This window comes from Onychostruthus taczanowskii, unplaced genomic scaffold (genome assembly GCF_017590055.1).
Source record: "Onychostruthus taczanowskii isolate IOZ18803 unplaced genomic scaffold, ASM1759005v1 scaffold5, whole genome shotgun sequence".
Classification (NCBI taxonomy): Eukaryota; Metazoa; Chordata; class Aves; order Passeriformes; family Passeridae; genus Onychostruthus; species Onychostruthus taczanowskii.
The window spans coordinates 3,343,673-3,359,855 of NW_024502568.1; the positions used below are offsets into that span (position 1 = coordinate 3,343,673).

Sequence of the window (16,183 nt, forward strand, 5' to 3'; positions counted from 1 at the left end):
CGCGTTTAAAAAGGCTCTCTGTCATCCCAGAATGTTCCAGGCACTACAGAAAAACAAACAAGAGCTCCTTCTAAGCCCTCTAGACATGTTTCTGTCTAGAAGTTTTTGACAGAAAATCACAAATCACAGGCATCCTGGACCAAAGGCTTTTTTTTCTGTGTAATCTAGTTTCCATGAACTCTTATACACTTATCTGTGTGGCTGGTAGCTGGATCACAAGTTTCTCCCTAGCACTAAAAAGGATCTTCTCTAACTGCTGTCCTCACAGCTGGTCATGAAACTGCTGAACAATTATCTTGGTTGCTGCATACACAGATACAGTATTTTGATAAATAAATGGCCTACCATTACAGCTTGTTAACAACTGACAGTGTGTCCCCATCTCCTGGAGGGACCACTTGGCTTTGTGCTTGCTGCTCTCTGAAAAGCTGTCTCTCAACATTTCACCATCTCCATGTCTCCTTTTTTTTAAAATCCCTTTGTTATTCCAGAACAACATTTTATAATCATTATACTTTACCCCCAGCTGCTGGTAAAATGAAGGTGTTGCATATAAAACACCACCAACTACACATGGGAAACTGCAGGGAAAAAGAATCAGTTCCTGCTTGTCTAAGAGACATAGCCAAAGTACTTGATGGGTGAAATAGGAAGGGGAAGGGAGAAAGTTTCTTTAAAGATCCAGTATCACACATAGTCACTGATGTACAGCCTGTACTGCTTTGATTTTGCAATGAGCCTGTATTTCTTAAATTGATCTTTTTGTTTAGAAAAAGAAGCTTGCTTTGAGAAAGTTCCTATTTATAGTTATAAAAATATAGTAATAAACAACAGATCACTTCTGTTTCTCTCCAAAATAAAGCCTTTTCTTTATAGGAATGTTTTATTCTTTCCTGATGTACACATTAATTATCCCTGGTTTGGGCTTTTTTTCCAAGTCTCATCTGGAAATACTTCAAATTGAATGAATTTTAAATCATTCTCCTTTTGGAATAAGCTAAATTTCTGAACTCATGAAATGTTCTATTTATTGCAGCATTTTACTTTGCTTCCAAGAGGAAGGCAAAGAACTGCAGGGACCAATTAGAAAGAACTGGAAAATCCTCATAACATGAAGGGCTGACAGCCGAAAATCCTAAATCTGATGGACTGCCTTGTAGACTGGCATGTACAATGTCTCTCCCCCTAAGAAAACCTTAATCTCCTAAGCAGAAAGGAAAAGCATTTATTTTTAAGGCTGCTTTAGTCTTTCCATGCCCAACAGTCCCTCTTTTTCTTTGTTCTTCTATATCTTCCTCTATTTATTTTTATTTTGCTTTTTTCCCCCGTCATTTTTTTCCTTTTTTTCTTTCCTTTTTATCTCCTTTCCTTTCCTGCCCTCTAGTGACCAACCAAACATGTTTCTAAACAAACTGAGCACACTTCCAAAATACTTCATGTTTCTGTTTTATGAGGTTATGCCACCAGAATAAATGCACTTCAAAGGTAGAGGCCATTGTTATATCACAAATTACACTAAAAGGAATAACAGTGAAATGTTTCTGAGCTGTTCACGACTGAGCCTCTCAGGTTGGGTTAGTAACAGGTGGGTTACAAACCCCTTGCTGCCTCTGGAAAAGTCCCTACCACCTGTATTGGGTGGGATTTGGCATGTATTTCAGCTATGGTTTTCTAACCATGCTATTGTACAGAAGAAGGATGAAAAATATTGAATTTTACAGATTATTTTCTCATAAAATAAATAAACATATAAATAACATATAGAAGGGGGGGTATATATGGTGAATCTCAAAAGTCACTGTGAGGGCTATTAACACACCAGTCCTCAATTATGCTGAGAGTCTTTGCCTCCTAGAATTCAAGGCTAATTGAATCCTGCTCTTACAGTGTAATATTTTGAAATTGTTTCCATCCATAAAGATCTGCTGTAGTTTCACAGTCAAGCTATCACGAAGACATGGCTGGAAAAGGAAATCAGGCTGCAGACAATTTAGGATAATAGTACCTTCTGGGTATAGTGATGTGGAGAGAATGTAGAGTTGATTTCAGGCCACGCTGTTTATAATCGTGCTCCAGAGGAACAGTAAAATATTGTTCTGGATTTAAAATTACTTAGAAGACTGAGGAGGCAGGATGTGTTTGTGTTTACACAGGTATTTGCACTTCCACAGATTTCTAGATTCAAAGTCCTTTCTTTAATTTTGCAATGAAAGCAGTCAAGTTAGTGCATTTGCTGCTTCTGCTGCAGGCCCAGGGAAGGGTTTATGAACTCAGAAGCTTGTATAGTTTTCCAAGCTATGCTAATGGTGATAATAAAAGATACAAATGGCAGCATTGCAGGTCTTGTTTTCAGTCTGTGGTGCCTGCAGGCAGGAAGGGAAGCTCTCATCATGCACATTTTGGAGGAGCTGGGAAGGTCTGAGAGGGCCTATGAGCCACAGTTGATGACAGTTTCTTTGGGAGCATGATGGCCCCATGCAAAGCAGTGGATGAATTATGTATGTGTGGGACTCTGGCTATTCCCTGCCTGCTGAGCACAGCTTGAAATTTCAATGGAGGCACAGAAGAAAGCCAGTGGGATTACAGAAAACACACATGACCGAGGCATCGTGCTTGTCAAGCATGTGGTTTCTGCCCTGTGCTGGCTGCATTCTTCTGTCACACTGCTGCTGTGGCTGTGTGTAAATTACCAAACTGAACACACATGGACACAAGCATCAGACCCTGATCTGTCACTAGCATGGGACAGCCTGGTACAGCTTGTAGTCTCCCCCAAAAAACCTCCAGGGTGCAGTTTAGCCATTAACATGGACCAGGGAGAGATATTTTGGATGTAATTGCCTTGTTTCAGGGACAGGGATGTTTGACAGAATGGAAGTGACTAGACTGTACAAATGTGCTAGATCTGTTTCCTTGTACTTAAGTCATTTAATTTCCTAATGTGACAGAAGTCTGCAAGGTGAATTGACTTTGGAGGTACTCATCTGTGCATTTGCAACAGGAAGGTACTGACTCTATTCAATTACTTTTTCCAAAGTAAGTGTTTTAATATGGTGTGAGTGAAAAAAACACATTTCAGACTTATCAACTGTCTCTTCCAGTTACTGCAGGGGCCGGGAGGGACTGGACACTTTCCGTTCTCTTCCAAAACCTTGAACTGGCAAGTCAACTAACAGGTTTTTTAATATCTGTTTTTCGAAATTAATAAAGAGAACCATGCCATTTATGTTGTATAATTTCCATTTCATAGTTACTATGCAAGCTCTGAACTTCCTCGGAGTCACAGTATTTTCCTATATAAGCAACTGTGCAGGGAGCACGGAGCCATTGGCACCAAAACGCAGTCTTACACGCTTCGCAGAGGGAAAAAAATCCCTGAACAGAAAAATCCCTACATTAATTACTGAAAGCACCAAAGGCACATTTGTTCTTCTGGGAGGGGTCGCCGGTGCTGTATTTTTTCTCCGCTCCTCACCATCCCTTCCGAGGGAGCGGTGTCCCGCTGCGGCTGAGGCGCCGCTCGGGGCCGGGCCCGCTGCCGGGCTGGGCCGCAGCACCGCGGCCTGGCGCTGGGAGGCTCCCGCCGCGCGCGCCTGCGCACGGCCGAGGCGCCGGGCTGCGGCGCGGCGGCGGCCGAGCCGGCCCGGGAGCTGTTCGAGGCCTGCAGGAACGGGGACGTGGAGCGGGTCAAGCGGCTGGTGCGGCCCGAGAACGTGAACAGCCGGGACACGGCGGGCAGGAAGTCCAGCCCGCTGCACTTCGCCGCAGGTACCGGGGCAGGGGGAGCCGGGCGGCAGCGCCGCCTCCCCGGGGCACCGCGCCGGGCCGCGGGGCAGCGCCGGGCCGCTCGGGCCTCGCCGCTCGGGCCGGGCGCAGCGCCGGGGTCCGAGCGCTCCGCCGGCCCCTGAGCATCGCCCCCGGCCCCGAGCCGGGGGCACCCACACGGAGGGGTCACCGAGCGCCACAGCTGCGTCTGCTCGCTTATTTCCTTTTTCCTTTTTTTTTTTTCCCTTAAAAAAAAAAAAAAAACCAAAAAACCGCATCTGGCTTTGAGGACACACCTGGAGTGGGGTTCGTGCTGTTCGTGTTGTGACACGTGAGCTCTGACAGGGACACGTCCCACGTTCATGGATTTCAGCGGGCCTGTGCATTTTTAGAATCGAACGCGTGAAGGTGTTTGTGAGATAACACCGTTTCTGAGCTTTTTGAGGTCTTATCTTTGACAAATGGACTTTGTTATGGCAGGACGTAAGTAAGCAAAACTGACGTCACAGTACAACTGCTTTCACTGGTAACTGGCCAGAAGATTGTATCCCACCTTTTCAGACAAAGACCTGACTGTGACTGTTGTTTTCATGTTGGTTGTTTTTGTTTAATTACAGCCTTAGATGTAGGACTCCAAGGCTGACAGACTGCAGAAAACAGCAGCTTCTTTTCAGCTAATCAATATGGATAGTAACAAAGATGCTTATTTCTTTATTAGATTGTCTTGGTAAAGGTTTCTGCTTCAGGTGTCCTTTCCTCCTGTTAAGAGAGCTTGACTCAGACTTAGGTCTAAGTTCTTGAAAGCCTGCTCAGGACAGCAGTATTTAATAAATTCAAGAAGCTTAATCGGCAAGAGAACTCAGGAGACAACTTAAAATATCCTGTCAGAGGAAAACAATTTTTGTAGCTATTTTTTTATATGCAGCAATCCTGCCTGTCCACTTATAAACTCTGAACTTCTAAACAGCTGTGTGTGTTTTAGAGCATTTTGGAGAAGTGAGGGGTAGTTTTTATTTATTTATTTGCTTTCGGTTATTTTAGGGCTTTTTTTTTGCCTAAGATGTTTCTCATTCACTATAATGATCTGGTTTATCTCTCTCAACAGGAGTGATCTGTCTTGACTTGAAATAACTCCTGATCTCTCGAAAGATTTTTCTTTAAAAAATGCATAGCCATAAGTTCACGTAGTTGTTGGATTTCTAAGGTTAAACAGGTTGGTGTGTAAATGGGAGACACTTTTGTCATCCCGAGTCTTCTTCCCACTTGGCACAGAGAAATGACTTGCTCCTCTCAGTGGCCCGTAGGAGATGCTGAGAGTTTCTGGGTAACAAGGGACAGAAAACGCCTGTGTGATTTCTCCAGGGAACTCTCTTTGCTCCCTCAGGTCGAACTCTGCTGTTGTCAGCCCACCTGCAATAGGCTCTGTGTGAAAGGTGGACAAAAGTAGCTCTTGGATTTGGGCCTGACTGGTTTTGTTTGGTTTTGCCTTTCCCCTATTATTCACAGTTGGAATAATACTCTCTTCTTTTGTCTCTGCCTCTGAAGGAGTCACATTCCAGGAAGTAAAAGCAAAAATCTGTATTCCGGCTTTGTTTATGGGTGTTCTTAGAAAATACATTACAAAACTTCTCTGACTAGTTTCATTCAGTTTCAAGACTTCTTTTATGGAGGAGTTGGAGCTGAAATACACCACGTCACCATGTTTTGTATTGCCCTTTTTTCCTTTTTTAGTGGCATTCTGGGTCTGAACTTGGGTTCTATTTTTTAAGTCTTTTCCCAGATCTTACTTAACAATTTTTTTAAGAATAAACCCTATTCCTCTTTTTTCGTGTGTCAGTTTGTAAAGGTGGATTTTGAAGTAAAAGATGTAAAAAAAAAAGCTTTAAGCTCTCCCTAGAAATGTCATTATACATATATATTATACATATACATAGAAATGTCCATATACATATTGGAGTTTTGCTGGAGGTTGCTCTTTGGATTTTGTAGTGCACAACTGTGTGTGTGATAGTTGAGTTATCCTGAAGGTTTAGTCAAGAACTCATCATCCTTCACCATAAAAGAGGCTCCATCCTCTCCCATCATAAACTGCATATACTTCCTCAAGTCAGTCTTTTTCATCACAGTATATGTCAAAGTTCAAAGTATCCCAAGGTTATAAGGACTTGGAAGGTACCAAAATGCCCTTCCTGCAATCTCAATTTCATTAAAAATATGAACACCCAGGGTAGGGGAGAAGAATTTGAGTTCTTTTTGTTAGCTTTTTATCCCATCAGAAGTAGGTGAATGTCAATTATGACCCACAGTGATTGTAAATAAATATGTTTTCTGGATTATACACAGTTGTACATTTCTGCTATGATTAATAATTGCGAATTGTCAGCTAAAAATTTGTAACTTTCCAGGAAACAAGTGCAGTGAGCTGCTCAGCTGTCACGGGTGGTAGAAGAGTGTCGAGGTTCTGAGTAGCCAGCCTTTCTTGTTGGCAATAAAAAACAGAGTTCATGATGATAAGACCATTACCTTGCACATTTGAAAGGTGTGATCCCATTTAGGTGGTCTTTTGATAAAAGCCCAAGAGCTAAAGAAAACACCTTAAAAACATCTTAAAAATTACAATGTTGGGGTTTTTTAAAGTGTTGAAATAGTTTTTACTGGAGCCAACTAATGGTAAAGAGGAACTGTTAGAGTAGGCAGTGACTGCCTTCCCATGATAGCAAAGGCTGCCCCTGCTTTCCACTGTCAGGAAAAACAGCAGAGGCCATTGTGCAGTTTGGCCACTTCCTCTGTACTCATGCATCCTTCAGAAAGTAATGGGAAAATAATTCCCCTTCCATATATGGTGCCCTGTTGTACAGATGCTTCCCCAAGGAAGTAAGGAATCCCTGCTGTGCACTCAGTGCTGGAGAGAAGTTACAAAACTTGGTGTGATACAAAAGAGTTCATTTCATCCACACTAAGTTAGCTATAGGGGTGTTGCTGTACTGAAGATACTGTACAGATGAAGGCTTTGCTGAGAGAGAAGCTGTGGATTGCTCAGGAATTGTATCTGATTGAGCCTCTATATTAAATAGAGGGATCCAAGGGAATTCTCTGTGCCTGTAATAAGGTTTACTACAGCTGATTTGCAATTATGATGTTGATTCCTGATGAGGAATTTTACCTGTAAAAAAGTGGCTTTACATCAATACTTTGAGGGGTAGGAATGCGTTCTGTACAGGAATGAGTGGTTTAGCTACCAGTTATATAACAAAGAATTTGATCAGAGTCTTTTGTAACATAATTGCAGCAGTCCTGGAGAACATTTTTTGGTACTCAGAAGAAAATACCAAGCAGTCTGTCATCAAATAACAGTTTTGATTATGTGTTTGTGGGACTCCAGCACATGTGAATGTCTCTTTTGGGTAGTTTCTCAAAATAATTTAGTATGTTTTGAGTATGTATTCAAACTATGAACAGAATTTTTGAAAGCTTGAAGAAACTATAAAAACACATTTAAGAAAAATAACAGTATTTATAAAACTTAGAATAGCTGAACATATTTAGGAATGAGAAGCATTATGCATATAATGTAAAATAGACAATAAGGCTGCATGGGGGTACCTATTAATATTTTTTTTTGGCAGCAGAAATACGCTTGCATGTGCAGTGAATATGACTTACTGTGCCTGTGCAGATAAATTGGTTTTGCATGGACCATGTGTCTGATGCAGTTCTTATCCAAAGTATCCTGAGCTTCTGTTCTCTGTTAGGAGAGGTCAGGTGGGTAAGTGGCATGGTGAGACTCAAAAGTGAATTTGCTGTAGGGTCTGTGGTTCTATTGTAGGCAAGGTGCTAGTAAGCCAACATTTGTATCATTGGTGTTTCATGGAACCTTTAAGGTGGCCTTTGGAACATAACCAGCTGGGTATAATGGCTACAAGCAGAAATCCTGAAGCATTCTGGCCTCATGGAGATAGTAAAGCAAATTTAGATAAAGTTTGATGTCCTAATTCATTTGCCATTATATAAGTATGAAAGATACAGCTGAAATTTGAGGAAACCCTATCAAGGTATTGGTTCTGTAATCTTTAATATTACTTTTCTACTGAATTCAATCTAATTTTTAAGAGTTTCAGAAACATCCTTGGTTTGTAAATACTTCTTTAGTAAACCATGCCACTTGTAATTGTCCTTAGGAGTGGGTACTGTCGTTGAAGTTTGTTGGTTTAATCTGCACGTCTGGGGCAGGAATTGCTCTTCCCCCAGCCTGAAGCCTTTTCTCCCCTTTCCTCTTGCAGGTTTTGGTCGGAAGGATGTAGTTGAATATTTACTTCAGAGTGGTGCCAATGTCCACGCACGAGATGATGGAGGCCTTATTCCCCTTCACAACGCCTGCTCTTTTGGCCATGCTGAAGTTGTCAATCTGCTCTTGCGGCACGGTGCGGATCCTAATGCTCGAGATAATTGGAATTACACTCCCCTTCATGAAGCTGCCATTAAGGGGAAGACAGATGTCTGCATTGGTAATTTTCTCCCACTCTTCCTGTGACTGACTCACTTGTTTTCACTGTGAAAAATCAAGAACCCTTTTAAGACCATTTTCACTCTGTGGAGCTATGGCTGATACAAGGGTTAAAAGTAAACATCTTTCATAAACTTCAATTCATATATCACTTTTACAAGATACAGGTTTTTGGATCTTTTTTTATAATTGTCTACCTATAAAGGTTCAACATGGGGAAAGTGCTTTAAAGTGACATGATGGAGCTAAATTCTCTTCTAGTTCAGCCTAGACTCTTATGCTGCCTTCTGCTTCTGATCGCAGTGCAGTGGGAAGACCAAAAGTAATCTTAATAATGGATTCAATCTATCTTATGTGTAGCAGCTGTGTTAAATTAGTTAAGAATGGGAAAACTTCAATTATATTGACTATTAGTTTTAACTACACAGTTCTTAAGAGGAGCTCTTTAAGGAAGAGGTAGAAAGTTAGACATGTAGTCAGGAAACATTTCTTGATTGTGTGGTTTGTTGCCATTTACTTTAAGAGAGCTGTAAAGCTCTAGAGAGCCGTACAGATAAGATTGCCTGTTTGGCTGGGTGCAGCATGCACAGCCTGCCACTGCTGTCTGCAGGTTAGGAGAGCACGGGATTTGGGGCAGCATGCTCTGGAGCTGGCTGCTGAGTTTTTGTGGTGGGTCAGTCATAAGCTTTCAGCTGAGATTGGCTCTTGTCAGTCTGTGGTTGTTCTCTTTCTGGTCTGCTTTTTTCTCTTAAAATGTGTCTAGACATGTTTCATCAGATACACTGGTCACAGATGACATTGCAGAATGCTGACATTAAAAATTTGGAAAAGGAAGTCAGAATGTTTCTTTTTTTGTTTGGAGATTACAGTAATGATATGTCTCATAAACCTTGTCCTGTAGAATTGTTTTCTCATGGAAAACTTTGGCATTTTTGTAGTACTGTTGCAGCACGGTGCTGAACCAACCATTCGGAACACAGATGGAAGAACAGCTTTGGATTTAGCAGACCCGTCTGCAAAAGCAGTGCTGACTGGTAAGTGATAATCTTTAGATTTCTTTAGGACTAGTAACAGTTGAGCTGATGTAACACAGTAGTTTGGAGCTTGTGTTTTTGATACTACTTTAACTTGTGTCTGGTTTATAATTCTAAATAGAATTCCCATATGGCTTTCATCATCTCAGTCATGGCATGTGTTCTGGAGAGTTTATCATACTAATTCAGTAGTGAACTGTCAAATTTTTAGAGCCATAGAATGGCTTAGGTTGGAAGGGACCCTAAAGACCACATCATTCCAACCCCCTGTCATGGGCAGGAACATTGACTAGACCAGGTTGCCCAGACCCCATCCAACATGGCCTTAAACACAACCAGGGGCAGGGAATCCACAACTTCTCTGGGCAGCCTGTTCCAGTGCCTCACTGCCCTCTGAGTAAAGAATTTCCTCCTAACATTTAATCTAAGTCTCTCCGCTTCTAGGTTGAGCACATTTCCCTTTGTCCTCTCAATACTTGCTGTGTAAAAACTCACCCTTCTTCTTTTTTAAAATCTTCCTTTAATAACTGAAAAGAGTATTTGTAAGTACTTCTAGCACTTAGGTTCTCCAAAATTTTAGAAGAGGAGGGTAAGTTGTGAACTTCACATACAGATATTTATTTGACAGCTAAAGAAAGCCCTTTTGTCTTCTAGGTGAATACAAGAAAGATGAACTCTTAGAAAGTGCCAGGTATGTATGTTTGGAAAATAACTGGAATTAGTTATATTTGCAGAATTTAGTGTAATTAATATACAGATATGTAGTCTGTGGAATTTGCATTCCATCTAGATGCTAAGCTTTGCCTGTTTTCTGTGAATGAAGCTACAAAAGTAGTTGCATAAATGCATTTTTGCTTTTTCTTTAATGCTGACAATACAGAGGAAGACATGTTGCTTCAGATCTGTTGAACATTATCACAGTGAAAAATACAAAACCAGAATAAGCTACTAAAAGTTGTGATAAGAATATTTCTGCTCATTTCACATCTTGTTTTTCAGGAGTGGAAATGAGGAAAAGATGATGTCTCTTCTTACACCATTAAATGTTAACTGTCATGCAAGTGATGGCAGAAAGGTATTTTTTTTGAATTTGATTTAAAAGTAGTTATCTCTTACATGATCCAGTTATTGTTTGACCAGATTTTAAAAATGTTAAACATAAAATCTGTTTTCTTCCCTGTATATGGGAAAATAAGATTCCACTTCTCTAGCAGCCAGCTGAGCTTTTTTTGTTTGTTTTTTAATCTTAAAAGGACTATGCAAGTAATTCTATATAGGAGCAATAAACAAACACCTTCTCAATTGAAGGTTCTGCTTGACCTTCATATCTGCAGTGATAAAGAAGCAAGGCCTTTTCACAGATTTTTGTCCCTATCAGGGAGAAACACACAGGCACTTTATTTGACATGCACCCTTAGGCAAGTTACTGCTCCTGATTCAGGAGCAAGCTGCTCACTGCTGTAAGTAATGGTAAAAAAATACATTAAAATGTTCAGAATCTCCATTCTGAAAAATCCCGAGTCTTCTGGGTTCAGCCCCAAGCCACAGAGGTTCAGGTTATTGAGTATCACTTTTTGGCATCATTATTCTCATGAAGTATTTGTACTCATTCACCCAAGTTTTGATTTAGTTTGCTTCCCCTTTGTGGGGCTTTGTGGTAAGATACTGGGATCTCCAGACCACTGATGCATCTCTGTTTTCTCATCTGGTTATGAGGCTCATCCTCTAAGAACTGTAAAAATCTGGTTCAGTGGATGGGTTTGTAATTGCAGAGGATAAGAGTCCTCCTCACTGATTTGTAGCTCTGCCTTTAGTGCTGCTGATCCTAATTTTTAAACTTACACTGATTGGCAGAAAGACTTCTTCATATTTTAACTGTCATTGTTGCTAATGGTCTTCCTACTTCCCCATTCACAAGGATATAGTTTGTGCTGGCAGAGTGTTTATAGCTATGGTAGGCTAAAAAACCAAAAATGGCCTTTGTATTAGTGATGGAGTAAATTTGGGATTTGTGTTTATGTGGACTTGAAGAGTAGTTAGTGAACGGTGAACACAGTTATCAAATGTCTGATTCAAGCACTTTGGGATTTTTTTTAAGCTTGTAAGTCTTGAAGGACTTCAGCATTTAGTACAGATAACAAGTTGTGGAAAAAGAAATAGCAGCTCAACCTTGATTTTGTGTTACTGATTTATTCTCCATTCTCTTGTTTCAGTCTACTCCATTACATTTAGCAGCTGGGTATAACCGTGTAAAAATAGTCCAGCTCTTGCTGCAGCATGGAGCTGATGTACACGCTAAGGATAAAGGGTAGGTTCCTTTTTCCTTTGTTCAGAACAAACAGAATCCATTAAAAATTGAGGTGAAGTAAAGAGCAGTAATACTGTTTTAACCACAAAGAATTTCCACCTTTAGACTGTTCTGTCACCTTTAACCTTTCCGTTAGGACAAAAATGCGATTTGATTAGTTTTCACAGGAGATCTTACAGCACTGTTTTTGTCAAAAGGATATAATTAGGGTCACTCCTGAACGTCCCCTGCAGATAGTTCTTCCTGCTTAGGGTTCCAAGTCTGAGTGGAACCACTTCATCTGCAGTGAGACAATGCAATTCACTTCTCATCTTCTGATTATTGTAGGTGTTTACTGTTCTGATAAATCCTGATGGGATTTTCTGGCTTCTTCAGCTTCGTATTTCCCCGTAGTTTCGTTTGAACATTTGTTATATTATTTTTGTAAAATATTCAACATGAAGCATAGTACCAGTTGCAATGTGTTACATGCATTTGAAATTAATATATGTGTACGAAAATAATCATCCTACTCCTTTTTCTTCTATGTAGAGATCTGGTGCCACTTCACAATGCCTGTTCCTATGGTCATTATGAAGTAACAGAGCTTCTAGTAAAGGTCAGTCTTTGAAGAGATCAGATTGCATATTATTAAAAAAGAACAGTTTATAATAGACTAAGACAAGTTGCATATTTTTTTATGTAAATTTACAAAACTTAATGATAAATTGCTTTTGCTCTACGTGTTAGTGATTATTAAGCTGGAGCCACAGAATCTTCTGTTTGCGAGGAAGCTTTTTCTTTATAAATGTGCTTTCTGTTTTTAATTCTCTCTGCTCCAAAGTTGATTGTTTTCATACCACCAAGTAAGTACTGCTTATCTCAATCTTTCTACACTCACAACAAAACAAAACAAAAAAAAACAACCCAAGAAGCACCGAAAAACCCCTTACAAGCTGAGTGATGTTTTGAGTTTGACAGCAGAAGAGCAGAAGAATATTTTAGACGACACATCAATAAGAGGTATTTAAAAAGAATACTGGTAAAGATAGTAAATGTTTTAAAATTAAAGAGAAGTTAGTCTTTTGAGGAAATTAACTTTACAGTATCAGTTCTGGCCCTGAATTGTAGGCTTTATCCCAAAGAAAGAGAAACCTGTCAGTCTTCCTAACAGAAGGGAACTCTTGGAACTGAAGCAGTGTGTCTGGATTATGTTAGTCTTGAAGATAAGTATACACATTAAACTAGTGGCTTGAAGATGTGGGCTGCAGCATAATATGTGTACTCCACCAAAGGAGTTTTGAGCTGTGCCTATTCTCAGCTGCCACAGCAAATCAAGATTGTTATAACAACTGAGAGTGTTCTGTTATCTAACTCCAGACATTTGGCTGCTCAGAGAATAGCTCTTGTTCTGCTATGTGTGTTTCAGCCCCCCACTAATTCCATGTATCTTTCTACTTGTTTAGCAAAAAATGTTGTAAAAACTTAACGAAATAAGCTTACATTGCAGTAAATATAAATAGCCATGATTTTTTTTTTTACATCAGGGGCCAGTTGTAAAGTGAATTTTTACAATGGTGGTACTAGACACAACCCCACAAATGAGCTTTTGCCTATACACTACTGTGTGTCTTAATTATTTAGCTAGAGTTGTATTCTGCATTGGATTTGTGCTCTAGAGAATTCTGAATTACTTTTTGCAAAGCTATACAGCTTTAAGAGAAGCAATGGGAAAGAGCATATACTTGCTTACAGACTGAACTTGAAGTACAATCAAAATGTTACTGGAGAAGAATTACACATACATTACTCATCCAGGAGTGTTACTTGTAGGGTCTTGTACTTCAATGTTTTGAATTGAAACTGAGTGCCCATCTCAGCTGAGATACTGTGGCACTCATATCTTGGGGGTTATTCACAGAACATACATTTATCTTAGTGCAGCTGGTCACTCCAGGCATTTTCTAGGGCTGAAAAGAACCAGAACTTGTTCACAGGTGATTTGGAGAATGTGAATATTTCTCTTTCTCTGATTTGATGTGTAGCAGAGCTCCTTTCCTTTCTGAAAAAGCCTGAAAAGGCTAGCTAGCCTTTGGCTTCTTTGAATATACCTGTGGGACACCAGGTGATTAAAAACCACAATGTGCTGAAATGTTGTGTTAGATTGAAAATGAGTGTCTTGGTAACAGTTTGCATATAAGCATTGATTTTTATTTTAACAGTCTACTGTATTAAAACTAATAACATAAACTTTTTCTGACATCCTGGTTTTGATTGCATCTTTTTTTACCCCTTTCCATTTCAAGCATGGAGCATGTGTGAATGCAATGGATCTGTGGCAATTCACCCCTCTGCATGAAGCAGCTTCTAAGAACAGGGTGGAAGTATGTTCTCTTTTGTTAAGTTATGGTGCTGACCCAACACTGTTGAACTGTCACAACAAAAGCACCATTGATTTGGCTCCAACACCCCAATTAAAAGAACGATTAGCATGTGAGTATCAAGTGGGATCAGTTCTGCAGTTACAGCTTGCAATGTGTAATTAGATTCCCTAGACAGTGACCTGCCAAAAACCAGATTTGGAAAATGCTTACACTTTAACAGTAATTGTGCAGTGTTAACAGTATATTTCACTGTTTATAATTTGAAACTGCTATATTTTCTGAATGAAGGCATTTAAAATAATTTTACTGTCAGTTTTATAGTCAAGTGGTTGTGATGGATTTTGTAGATTTTCCGCCATTAAATGCTTTCCCTCATGACCTTGCCAATACACTTTCATATCCCGTACTTTAGTTCCTGTCGTTGCATCAAGATTGTTGAAATATTAATTTTAATTCTACAGTTTTTTCTTTGAAGAAAGATGTTAATTGTTTAGAATGCTGAATACATTTGAGTGTGCCACAGTCACTGAAAGTTCAAAAAAACTGATGAAGGACATTGATTTTTGTCCAGCAAATTTAAAGAGTGACCTCACGTTCTGTCCTTGAGTGGGGAAACAATAACTTTCTGGGATATTTGCAAAAATTGTCAGTAAATACTACACTAGGCTTCATGAAAGCATCTAGAGATGGTTTTCCAAAAATAGGTCAGAAGTAGAGATTTTTATATGCCTGAGTTAGTACCTATGTACAGTAGAACCTACAGACTGGTGAGTGAAATAGATCTTGTGCAGCCAGTTTGGATGTGTCTGGCTTTGGTTTAGAAACAAAGCAAAATTTGTGTAGTGTTTTGACTTAACTAACAAGTTCTGTCAATTGATGTAATAGCTTGAGTCAGACTTGGAAATGTGTGCTCCATGGTCTGCTGAATACAATGAATTTCTTTTTTTTAACTGAAAGAAGCAATTCTCTTGATCCTTCTTGAGCCAAGGAGTGTAACCCTCTGCTATATATTTCTTTGTTTTTTAAGATGAATTCAAAGGTCACTCACTGCTGCAGGCTGCAAGAGAATCGGATGTAGCTCGTATAAAGAAACATCTTTCTTTGGAAACAGTGAACTTCAAGCATCCTCAGACACATGAGACAGCATTGGTAATATCTCAGGATTTATTAATGGTTTGGTATATGTTTTAGCTAACCTAAGCAGACTAGGTAATAGTTTAGCAACAAATATTGCAGTGTCAAGTGCTGTAATTCAGACCAACCTGGAATACCCAGTGTCTAGCTAAGCAAATAACACTGATTGATATTTTGTTATTAAAGTTAATGTTAAGACTAAGATAAATTATTTAGGCTGTTTAGATTGTCTAAATGACTGGGTTTTGTAGAATAGTCTCATTTTAAGCAACAGCAAGCTATGTATGTTAGTTTTGTTTCGGTGGTTTCCAGCAGTTATTAGAAAGGGGAGTTGTTGAAAATACCGGAGTCAATCCAAAAGCCCATGTGGAATCTTCCAAACTAATAAGCGTCTAAGCGTTTGGGGGTTTTTTTCCTGTTGTCTTTGTATGCCACCAGCTCTTAACTGCCAGTTGATCAGCAGGTAGTAAAACCTGGATATTGCTAGCTGGTTGTTAATTATAAACTTTTTAATGTTTACAGCACTGTGCTGCTGCATCTCCGTATCCTAAGAGGAAACAAGTATGTGAATTGCTGCTGAGGAAAGGAGCCAATATCAATGAAAAAACAAAAGAGTGAGTGGTTACAAATGAATGTTCTTATGTTTGTTTAGAGGGTTTTGCAAAATACATTTTGAATTATTCTTTTTTTTTTTTTTAAGCTTCTTGACTCCTCTGCATGTGGCATCAGAAAAAGCTCATAATGATGTTGTTGAAGTAGTTGTGAAACATGAAGCTAAGGTATGAGTATCATACTTCTGTTGGCATTCACGTACTGTACAGATTTTCACACTGCGAGAGTGGAAGTTTTTGTAAAATAATTCATTTTGGGAGGTTTCTAGATTTGTAGACTTCAGCTACAGGCCATCAATCCATCAGTACAGCCCTATACATTACAGAATCATTGTTGGTTTGGTCCTATTTTTAAGAAGTGCAGACATGGTTCTCTCTGGGAATGGAAAACGTTCAAAGTGTCTTACTCAGTGCTTTGTTGTCCAGCAGGAATAATGGAATACATAAGGAAAAAAAGTGGGGAG

The 16,183-nt window shown here is 39.6% G+C and overlaps 1 protein-coding gene across 1 annotated transcript in view; it reads left to right on the forward strand.

Annotated features, from left to right (window-relative positions):
- The window catches only part of TNKS2 (tankyrase 2), a 54,794-nt gene that overhangs the window by 18,089 nt on the left and 20,522 nt on the right, over positions 1-16,183 (forward strand). Inside the window, exons 3-13 of the mRNA XM_041415496.1 lie at positions 3,514-3,768; positions 8,046-8,270; positions 9,208-9,303; positions 9,958-9,994; positions 10,303-10,378; positions 11,517-11,611; positions 12,143-12,209; positions 13,897-14,083; positions 15,002-15,123; positions 15,631-15,722; positions 15,809-15,887. Coding sequence (XP_041271430.1) covers positions 3,514-3,768; positions 8,046-8,270; positions 9,208-9,303; positions 9,958-9,994; positions 10,303-10,378; positions 11,517-11,611; positions 12,143-12,209; positions 13,897-14,083; positions 15,002-15,123; positions 15,631-15,722; positions 15,809-15,887 — 1,331 coding nt within the window. The remainder of the gene's footprint in view (positions 1-3,513; positions 3,769-8,045; positions 8,271-9,207; positions 9,304-9,957; positions 9,995-10,302; positions 10,379-11,516; positions 11,612-12,142; positions 12,210-13,896; positions 14,084-15,001; positions 15,124-15,630; positions 15,723-15,808; positions 15,888-16,183) is intronic.